General features: G+C 39.1%; 1 protein-coding gene across 1 annotated transcript; it reads left to right on the top strand.

The window, feature by feature from the left end:
* The first annotated feature begins 2,247 nt into the window (after positions 1-2,247).
* LOC110293289 (olfactory receptor 13C8) lies at positions 2,248-3,207 on the top strand. The gene has a single exon (XM_021161178.1). It carries the CDS (start codon positions 2,248-2,250, stop codon positions 3,205-3,207), a length of 960 nt encoding a protein of 319 aa, XP_021016837.1.
* Positions 3,208-11,326: the final 8,119 nt, after the last annotated feature.

Raw genomic sequence — 11,326 nt, 5'->3', positions numbered from 1 at the left:
CAAAGTGAGTTCCAGGACAGCCAGAGCTATACAGAGAAACCCTGTCTCGAAAAACAAAACAAAACAAAACAAAACAAAACAAAACAAAACAAAACAAAACAAACAAAAACTAACGATGTTGAAGAAATAACTTTCTTCCTTTATGCTGTGACCTGTAAGTAGAAGTCAAGTGTGGGTCCTTGAATGTGGACCACTAGACGGTATACCCTCCGCTGCCATCAGGTGCTGGGGTTTAGACGCTGCTGAGGGGGTGGGAAAACCCAGCCTAGGATGTGGAGGACTGAAGCTGGGGTTACCAAGCTACCGGGCATCCAGTAACCACTGGAACCACAGAGGAGTCGGAAATGAAGGGTTAGAGGTCAATGGGCCCATGACAAGGCTGGACCAGGGGCTCCCAAACTCCTAGACATCCAGGTGCTACTGAGGGGGAGTTGGGGCCCCCGTGGGCTGAGGATGACAATGAGCCTGGGGCCGGGGGAATGGAAACTCTGGCTTAGCTCATTGCTGATTATCCTTAGCTTGGCAATGGTTGTCTGGGGGGACAGAGGGGCCTTCTGTAGGTGCGGCTCCATAATCTGAGGTCGTCTCCATGCTCCACACAGCAGTTCATAATGAAAGAGGCAGTCCTTGATTCCAAACTATTTATTGGTTGTTCATCAGGAAAAAACGGATACGTACCGCCTCCTCAGGGTGGACCCGAGATAAAATACCCTTTGCAGGACAGCTTATTGTCTAAACTCTCAGGGTCTCTAGATACCTGTTAGCATGGAGAACTCTGTTCTGGCGTACTTGACTATAGGTCACATTTCCTATGTGGGCAGTGTGGCATGTGTTCCAGGCCAGGGATCTAGTGGGGAATAGGGAGAACCTATCATCTTAGGTGGGTACCTGGGTGCCAGGGTCTCAGACCCACTCCGTTTAACCAAGTTTTCTGGTATGGTCCACTGTCCCCCATCTCCTCCTCTTTTTGTAAAGGAGAGGCGTCATCGGAGTGATGTCTCTTATGTTATTTGTAGTGGGTGGGGTGTAAGCATCAAAATAAAACACAACATAATCCAGATTGGTAACTAGGGGTGGGGACTCAGAAGGAAAGGCATTATTGAACCAATTACTTGTTCAGTGGATTTGTTTTTTGAGGGTATTAACTTCGGTTTTATATAGATATCATGTAAGTTTTCCCAAGTTCAGTAGCCATTAGGCTCAGGCAAGAGAGTTCCTCTGTCACTGGCAGTTCCCAAATCTGTCATCTTGGTTCAGTCAGATGATGTGTCTAGACAAAGGCAGCTTTACTGCCCTAGGCAAGTTCAAGGAGAGGGTGGGTCAGCTTCCATCTGTCCCGTGGGTGGCAGCAGCTCTGTCTTTTTCCTTTAGTAGAGATAACCCTGTGAGAGTAATCACAACATGGGAGCAGAACTCCAGCAGTGGGTAGTGTATTTGAAGCCTCTGACTGTTTGCTAGGGAGCAACATCACACTCTGTTGTTATGCAAAAAGGCATGGGTGTTTGAGGGATTTTGTCCTGGAAGGTATCCTTCCAGTGGGAAGTTACCTGTATTGTATTAAGGAAAGCAGAGAGAAGAGTTGAGGATTTATCTGCTTTGGATGGCTGAGGAAGAAAATGTCATGTTAATTATGTATCTGGAATAGGCAGGAACAGCATCTGGTTGTTAACTAAAGATTAAATAATGGTTTGACCTGTGGGAGTAGATTAAATATGATTTTTGAGCTTTAGAAATTTTAAACAAATTGAAAAATTTTAGGACAATTTTATATTAGAAGGAATGTTAGGGAGAAAAATAAACATTTAAATAAAGAGGCATGAACATTTTTGGGTTAAGGGTTTTAGGTGTGTTTTTTATGAATTCTTAGCAGCAAGATCTTATCTGTTGTCCTTTCTTGTTGGACTCTTTTTGCCTAGGTGTGTGTGTGGGGGGGAAAGGGCCTGCTCTGGATGCCATGGCTGTGGCTGTCTGCTCACATTTCCTATGTGAGATGTGTGACATATATTCCAGACCAGGAATCTAGTAGGGAACAGGGAGATACCTACTATCTCAGAGGGGTACCTCGGTGCCGGGGTCTCATACCCACTCAGCCTTACCAAGTCTCCTCATACAGTCCATTGTCCCACTGCCAAGAGCAACAAAAAAGTGGTTATTTTGTGACATGCATCTTGTCAACTTTGCATTATATAATATAAGTTTTGCATTTCTATTATCCCCAGAGTTCTGCTGGAAGGCGGGCATCCTCATATGGAGAGGACCAATGATTCCATGTTGACAGAATTTCTCTTGGTGGGGCTTTCTGATCACCCAAAGCTCCAGACAGTTTTATTTGTGCTAGTTTTGGGCATGTATCTGATGATCCTGCTTGGAAATGGAGTTCTTATCGCAGTAGTCATCTATGACATCCGCCTGCACACTCCCATGTATTTTTTCCTCTGTAATCTTTCCTTCCTGGACATCTGCTACACAAGCTCTTCCGTCCCCCTAATTCTTAGTAGCTTCCTGACAGTAAGGAAGAGAGTTTCCTTCTCTGAGTGTATGATTCAAATGTTCTTCTCCTTTGCCATGGGTGCCACAGAATGTGTACTTCTAGGCACGATGGCACTTGACCGCTTTATGGCCATCTGTTACCCACTGAGGTATCCTGTCATCATGAGCAAGGATACCTATGTGCCTATGGCAGCTGGATGCTGGGTTGCTGGGCTTGTTGACTCAGTGGTGCAGACCTCTCTTGCAGTGCAATTACCATTCTGCACTAATAATGTCATTCACCACTTCGTCTGTGAAATTCTGGGCATTCTGGAACTGGCTTGTGCGGATATTTCAATCAACGTGATCAGCCTAACAGGGTCAAATCTGCTTTTTCTAGCGGTTCCGTTGTTAGTTATTGCTGTCTCTTACCTGTTCATCATTGCCACTATTTTGAGGATTCCTTCTGCTGAAGGAAAACGGAAGGCCTTCTCCACCTGCTCTGCCCACCTGACAGTGGTAATTATCTTCTACGGAACCATCTTCTCCATGTATGCAAAGCCCAAGTCTAAAGACACCGCTGGGGCAGGCCATCAAAGCGTGATGGAGGCCCTCATCTCCCTCTTCTATGGGGTGATGACCCCCATGCTCAATCCTCTCATCTACAGTCTGAGGAATAAGGATGTGAAGGCTGCTGTTCAGAACATGCTGGGGAGGAAAACGTTGCGTAAGATGTAAGTGATAATTTACACTACAGGACTGTCTACTTGAAGTTGTTATAGACGCAAAGCTCTTAAAGATCAAAATGCCACATGAAAACTCACAACCATTAAAAATATTTTGGTTGCTTTTGTTAGTTAAGTTTTTATTCTAAATGCATGAATTAGACATATGGACATTTGTAGAACACACTATCACAGAAATGCAAGAATGATTAAAATATTTTAATAATTGCTAGGAAGGAAAATAAACACTTAGACATTCAGAAACTAATAGGCAAAATGGATTCTCAAAAGCACTTTATAATCTGTAGTAGGTACACTGTTGATGAGTAGGTGAAGTGAATATTAATTGTACATGATGTAACCCATTTATTTTATTTTATTTGCTCACCTATTTATTATTTTCATTCAACACATGTGTGAATTCCCAGAGTCTTATCTGTGTATTTTACAATAACCCAACTTGTAACAGAGTCTAGACCATAATAAATGCTAAATATTTTTAAATAAATGCATGGATCATCTGATGTATGATTTTAGAAATATATTTCTGTCATAGTTGAGGCAGAAAAATTTATTAAAGGAGGAAATTGATAAGATGAACTATTTTAAATGAAATATACTGTATGCATTGGTACTTTGTCATACAATATTATTTAGTAGCTAAGGCATGGCCATTTGTTTACATTAAAAGGAGAAGTTACAAGGTGCAGCAAAGCTGGAAGAACAGCAGGGATGCCATAGTAATAAGGCTATCCTGGTGGGAAATGCCAGCATCAGCTTGGCAGTGGAGCTTGAGCCTGATGCTCATTTGGAGAGCTGATCCCAGAATTCTTCTTGCATTAAACCTGAACATCCTAACGGAACAAAGTGGGTTTGCAGAACTGTTGTTTGGTTTGACAGCACATACTTTGCACAACTGAACATCAAACACATGCTATTTACATCCTGGAAGCACAGGCTTGAATATAACAATTGTCAGGAAAACAGGGGATGACTCACATGACATGTCAATAGAGTGATTTCCCACGAGATGGGTCAAGTGACTGCTTTCAGTTGGAGTGTATCTTCTAGCTCAATAGACACATCCAGGCTACCACCAGCTCATGAGATTTCAGATTAGTATCACTTCCTCATTTATACCAATCATAAATTCTAAGGTTCTTTAGGAGAAATAATCTGTATTTTTAATCATTTAAGGTCCAAACAAAAACTGTATAAAAATATACTGAAGTAAACCATTTTACAGAGAGTCCATATGCACTATGACCACAATCAAGGTAAGCAGGGCAAGTCAATTTTGAAAGTAATAGTACAGTTTTTAAAAAGTATATTATTTGGAAAAAGACTTTAGAAAAGGGCACATTACTTTACTTCAGCTTGTATGTTTTAAGGAGATAGATCTATGTATAAGAACAAAAGGTTGAAATTAAAAGACAGATATTCATCCTAGGGAAATTATTCAAACACTCATATTTCTATATTAATAACTAAGATGGATTTATGACCAAATAAAATTATTTCTAACAAAGGGATAGTTGTGTTGTGCTAGAAGGTTAATTAAAGAAGATGATGTACAGTTCTGAGTGTTAGGTCTCCTCAAAAAGGACTTTCAACAGTTAAGAAGGAAGTAATACAATAAACTTTACATTCTTCTCAAGTATAAAATATTTGAGCAAAAATAAATTGTACTCTGACAGAACATATATTTTTCTAAAACACATGTAGATTGTTTTTTAAAATTGTATGTCAAATTTTATGCATGACCAGCAATTCCAAAGAAAATTGATTATTCTTTCTCCTATATGCACTTTAAAGATAATATAGCCATGTAGGATTTGCAGTGAACGGAGGGGGAGAACACCAACCCACCACAAAACTTTTGACCAAAATTTGCCCAGCCTATAAGACATGTGGGAATAAATATGGAGCAGAGATTGAGGAAATGGTCAACCAATGACTGTCCCAATTTGAGACCCACTCTATGGGAGAGAGCCAACCCCTGACACTATTAATGATACTCTGCTATGCTTGCAGACAGGAGCCTAGCACAACTGTCATCTGAGAGGCTTCATCCAAAGCTAATGGAAACAGATGCTGAGACTCACAGTTAAATATTAGGCAGAGCTCAGGGAGTCTGACAGAAAATCCAGGAAGAAGGATTGAGGGAGCTGGAAGGGTCAAGGACACCACAAGAAGACCTACAGAGCCAACTAACCTGGAACCATGGGGGCTCACAGAGACTGAACCACCAACTAGAGAATACATACATAGACTGGACCTATTGTCCCACATATGTAGGAGATGTACAGTTTGGTCTTCATGTGGTTACCCAACAACTGGAGGGGGCCTGTCCCTGAATCTGTTGCTTGCCTGTGGATCCTGTTCCCCTAACTGGTCAGTGTCTTCTGGCCTCAGTGGGAGATGGTGCACATAGTCCTTAAATGACTTGATGTGTTAGGATGGGTTGGTACTGGGGTAGGGTGTGGGTTGGGGCTCCCTTTCTCTGAGGAGAAGGGGAGGGGGACTAGAAGAGGGGTTGGAGGATGGAACTGGAAGGAGAAGAGGAAGGGGGCTGCACTTGGGTTGCAAAATGAGTAAATAAATAAATGAATGAAGACAAAATGTATTCTTATAATCTGGCACAATTAAAACACATTTGTAAACAACTAAAGAGCAGTACTGTTATTAAAATGCTTAATTCAATTTATATCAGTTAGAATGCCTATCTGTTATAAACATCTAATATGACCATAGGAATTAAGAGCTAGCTAAATAACGATCTTTTTACAGATCGGAAGAAAGAACTAAACTGAGCCTGTGATTTTAGTCACTGCTGCAGCTGTTTTTATTGTTCATATTTAGTGCCTATTCTGATTGGTAAATATGCCATAATATTTGTAAAATATTTTACCATAACTATAATTTGTTGATATTGAGTGATGTATATTAAAATTGCTAAATGCACATATAGTCTTTGGGGAATATTCATATTTAAGTTCTTAGCAGAAAGTTGATTTCAGAGAATAGAAGAGAGAAGGGAGAATACAAAAGGAGGATGAAGAGGGAAAAAGCAGAGAATTTAAATTAGTATATTCATGTCATGCAATTTCTGATTAAATTTTCACAATATTGAGAATTATGTGTCCTCATTGTTATGATAAAGGCAAAGATTCTAAGACTGGCAGAAGTCAACACACATTTGGATACTGTAGTTAGGTTGCCTTCCTCTAAGGCTGATAGATCAGTTGGGAAATTCAAAGTCCACTTATGTAGTTGATTCAGGAAAACAATCCAAAGTATGTGAAATCATGGAAATGCTGAAGAGTGGAAGGGAGAGGGAAGGGAGAAGGAGGAAATTGATTTTAAAATAGATCCTAGAGTTAATCTGTCAGACTGTTCCTGAGTAGATCCACAGATCTCTAAGTCTTAAGACTTTTCTTATTAATGACTTATTGTTATTTCATAAAGTAAAACTTGACAGCTTAAAAAAGTTTCATTAACCTAACTCTCTAAGTTGTTTGGTCAGAGATTACATGTTACTTGTCACATGCCACATGTAACGATGCAAAATGTAGCAGTCATGACAGCTGACACTGGTCACACCATTTCCTAGGAGGGGCTGTGCAAAAGGTAAGAAACTGAGCTGTGGGCAGGCAAGCAAGGGCATGAACATGGATGCAGCCATCTCTCTCTGTTCCTGACTCTGATGTGATGGGAGCAGCTGTTTCACATTCATGCTCTGGTGTCCCCACTATGAGGAGTGGTAACACTGAACCAAATCCAATAAAACAAAACAAAACAAAACAAAACAACAACAACAACAAACCAAACCAAACCAGAATAAAAAAAAACCAAATCATTTATTGTTCCCCCAAGTTGGCACTTATTGTGACAGGAATAAAATTTAGACAGTCTCCCAAATACAAATTTTCATACCTTATACCTTTCATCTTGATTACTGATCAATAGTTATTGGAAGTCAGGAAAGTGTCTTAGCTAGGTTTTTTTAAAGATTAATTACTTTATTTACTTTACATCTTGATTACAGTTTCACCTCTTTCCTCTCCTCCCAGTCCTTTCCTCCCACACCCCATCTGCTCAGACTTCTCTTTCTCTTCAGAAAGGGGAGGGCCTCCCATGAATATCAAACAGCTTTGGCATATCAAGTTGCAGCATCTTCGTTACATTTTACTATGGTTTTTCTTCAAAGCTGTTAACTGAACAAGTAGGTAAAGTTTCAGGACTGTGACCAAATACAGGCTGATTATGAAAGAAGTCATGGATAGCCTTTTCATCGGCTTATGAGCCTGTTATAGCATCCTTTTCCTGAGAATGTTATACATACACTTGAACTTCCTAAAGGAAGTGGACAGTAAGCATTGAGATCAAGAGCTTTATCAAACCAGAAAATGCTGGGACTAGGGTCTTTAAGGAAGAAGAGTGGATTGAAGAGGTTTTCACTTAGTAATAGAGGCAAACCCCCTTCATTGTTAAGTATGGATGTTCAGTTTTAAACAGTGCAGATGAGATGCTTGCCTTCATACTTGCCTTATTTACATCCACATTAAGAGCCCATGAAAACATTTTTCTTTCTGAATCTTAATATTCATCACCTATTTTGAGTATTTAACATAATACTTTAATGGTCCATGTTATGTAGATATTCTCTCATGCTGGAGGGTGATTGATTCAATAAACAAGAGACTAAGGGTCATTCATTGCCAAGGGCAATAATAGATTTCCAAGTTGAAGGCAACAAGTCAACACCCAAATACTAATTCTAGGCACTCCATTGGATGCTTCAATACAATTCTTCACACATCATGGCTTTTCAGTGTATGAGCAACTCAAAGCCACCACTTCTAACCTCCTCACAGTCTTCAGGGAAGCAAGTACACTCATTAACAGGAAAGGCAAGGAGGCTTGCTAAGGCTTGGTGTGTAGAGACAGAGATCACACAATGAAGCCAGTCTAAAAACCTAAAAGGGAGTATCCTAATACTAGGAAAGAAAATTTTAGATATTTATATCAATGATAAATAATATTTTCATATAAAAGAGGAGAGCTCTGACCTGATACATTTAGTAATGCCTACAGTGGGGCAGATTAGAGGCATCAGTGGGAAGTCAATGGTTGTCAATTATCAGTGGGACTCTATAAATATCATGGAGATTTTTTCTCACCAATGGTTAATGCAGTATATTCACAATAGCTGTACTATAGAAAAAACTTAGATATCTCACAACAGATGAATAAAGAAAATATTTTATATATGTGTATATGCACACACACAATTGAATTGTTTTGATTAACTGCAAAGAGGTTGTCTGGAGGAAGATGGATGAACAGATGTACATAATGACTTTCAGCAAATTAAGCCCATTTCAGAAAGACATTTATGCTTTCTCTTATTTATAATTTCATATTTTGTGCAGATGCATAAGATAATATATGCATGTATATATGACATAAAAAATAGGGGCTGAATGGGAACAAGAATTATTAACAGAGCACAAAGGGCAAGAAGTATAGCGAATGTCTTACATAGAGTTGTATAAAAATTCAAAAGACCTAAATGACAAAAATTTAAAAAGGAATCCTCAAAAGACCAGATAGGAATTTATGTTTACTATCTATGGACATTCATGCTGCACACCAGAAATGAAGCAACCACTTTGGTGACAAATACGTTTTGGTAATTTAGAGAAGAAACCATTAAACATGAGTTGCTGAGGTGCAATTAATTTTAATAAAAACTGAAATATATGTATGTTTTGATCTACAAATTATATACATTCTGTAAACATATCTGGATGCAGTTTAGTTAAGGATAGAAAACTACTAAATGAACTCCAAGTTCAAATATCCATGGCCCCACAATATCACTTCACTTCATTTGTGTTCACTGATGAAGACCTATTAAGACCTTTTGCTTTAGCAACTAGTTATAACAGTTTTAAGCTCTATAAGACTTTGACCATGTAAAACAAGGTGCTTTCAAAGAGGCAGACAGCACGGGAAGTCACCATTTCTTTTCTGCTTGTTATCTCATAGCTTGGTAATCCCCTCCCACAGGAGTACAGAACAGAGTCAATATTTATACCCGAGCACAGAACATCTCAGAGGACATCATTATAAGTTTACTGACCTACTTCTGTCTGATACCAAGGTACAAATAAGTTGCACAGGGGTGGGATCCCATGTGCCTGTTAACAGTCCAAAGTCAAGCTTGTTAAAGTGCAAGGGTAACTTTTTAACATCTCTCTTCCCTCCACAAGCTTTCTGGAGGGAATCTGTGGAGTGGGGTTCCTCGGAGATTGATTCCCTCCATAGTTAAAACTAAACAAGAAAGAGTCATATGAGGTCACCATGTGGTAAGATCGCAAAATGTATTCAGTAGTCTGAAAATCAAGTCACCCTCCATGTATTTCCATCAGTAAGACATTCTGAAACCTGAGAACCAAGCACAACAAATCAAAACAGCACAAACAATGGGGTAAATGAAATGTATCGCAAGACAAACAGAATCAGAGTGACTGACTGGTAGCAGAAGGAATATACAATATTGCATTTTGTTTAGTCACATGGACTAAAGGTTTTGCCACTTTCTATTCAGTCTGTGGCACTCAAATACACTAATTACATAGCTATGAAAATATTTAACTTATGACCCCCCCAGGATATGTCGAATTGTGGAAACAGTTAAATTTAATTCCTGGAAGTTAATATACAGTCCATATAATTGTTACACTTAAAAAAAAAAAGTAATAGAGTTGCTTGGAATAAAATCTGCCCAAATTTTGGAGAGGGAAGTTCTTTTTCTTTCAATGTTTGTGTGAATCCAAGATAATTATGGGTAGTATGCAAAGAAGACTCCAGTGGTAACCCAAGATAGAGAGATAGAGTCTGTCTTAGTCATTCTATTAATGTAAAGGGACAGCGTGTCTAAGGCAATTATTATACAAGAAAACACTTATATGGAGACCTCGTTACACTTTCAGAGGGTTAGCCAGTTATTATCATGGTGGGAAGAAGACAGACCTGACCATCAGGCAGAGACAGGGAGAAAGCAGGGGAGGAGGAGGAGGGAGAGTCAGAGGGAGAAGAAGAAGCCTGGGCCTGGTATAGGCTTGTGAAATCTCAAAGCCCATCTTCAATGCACACTTCCTCAAACAAGGAAATAATCTATATTTCCCTAATGTGTCCATGAATCCATTATATATTTTGGTGGCAATGGTTCATTTTTGATACATTTTCTATGATTTTTTTGGTTCCATATTGAAGCAGAATGACTTAACACACCTGTTTCATTGACAAAAACCAACTGAAAGTGATTATGTGTGGTACCAACTTGAGGCAAAACCACTCAAACACTCTAGCTCATGTTCAAATATAATAATATAGACTGTCATGGAGATGCCATCAAATGTCAATGTAGATAGAGATGCTATCAAATGTCAATAATCATGAAAAGTATGTTTAAACAATTTTATATAGTTGGCCTGTAAAGTATTTATAATGCTCATTTTAGGACTCAAATAGCTTATTAGACTCTGCTAAGCCACAGGTCAAGGCATTAGAAAGCTCACTTATGCACATGCAACTCCAAAGCCATTCTCTTTTTAAGAGATGCATATTGTAATTTCTATATAGCTAGAGAAGCATTGAACATTTTCATTGAGTGTCTCTGTCCATGATTATGTCAAAGTTTTCAAATATCTTTCTTTATTAATTCTCAAATATATAATATCTGATAGAAATGTCTACATTCCTCTTTTTAATAACCAATATGGAGACTGAGACTGAGAAATGTGTAGTGACTTCTGTGCAGCTATAGAGGTAGTGCTCGACCAATCTGTGACATCCATTTTTAAAAAAATGATTTAGATTTAATCATTGGAAGCAAACTAAATGGAAAGCTTACAATAGAAGAGATAAGTGTCAGGTGACAGTGCTTTTTGCAAACCGAGATGGGACAGCCTGGGGGCTGCCCCTCAACCTGATCCCTCACAAAAAAAGATGTCCACAGTGTTCCTGGAACTCTGTCTCACGAAAGGGGAGACTGCTGGTTCTGTGCATGGAGTCACCTTGCTCAGTGGTGGTTCTGTGCATGGAGTCACCTTGCTCAGCAC

This window comes from Mus caroli, chromosome 4 (assembly GCF_900094665.2).
Source record: "Mus caroli chromosome 4, CAROLI_EIJ_v1.1, whole genome shotgun sequence".
In the NCBI taxonomy this organism is placed as follows: Eukaryota; Metazoa; Chordata; class Mammalia; order Rodentia; family Muridae; genus Mus; species Mus caroli.
The sequence above is the reverse complement of the archived record's forward strand: the minus strand, read 5'-3'. Positions and strand labels throughout refer to the sequence as shown.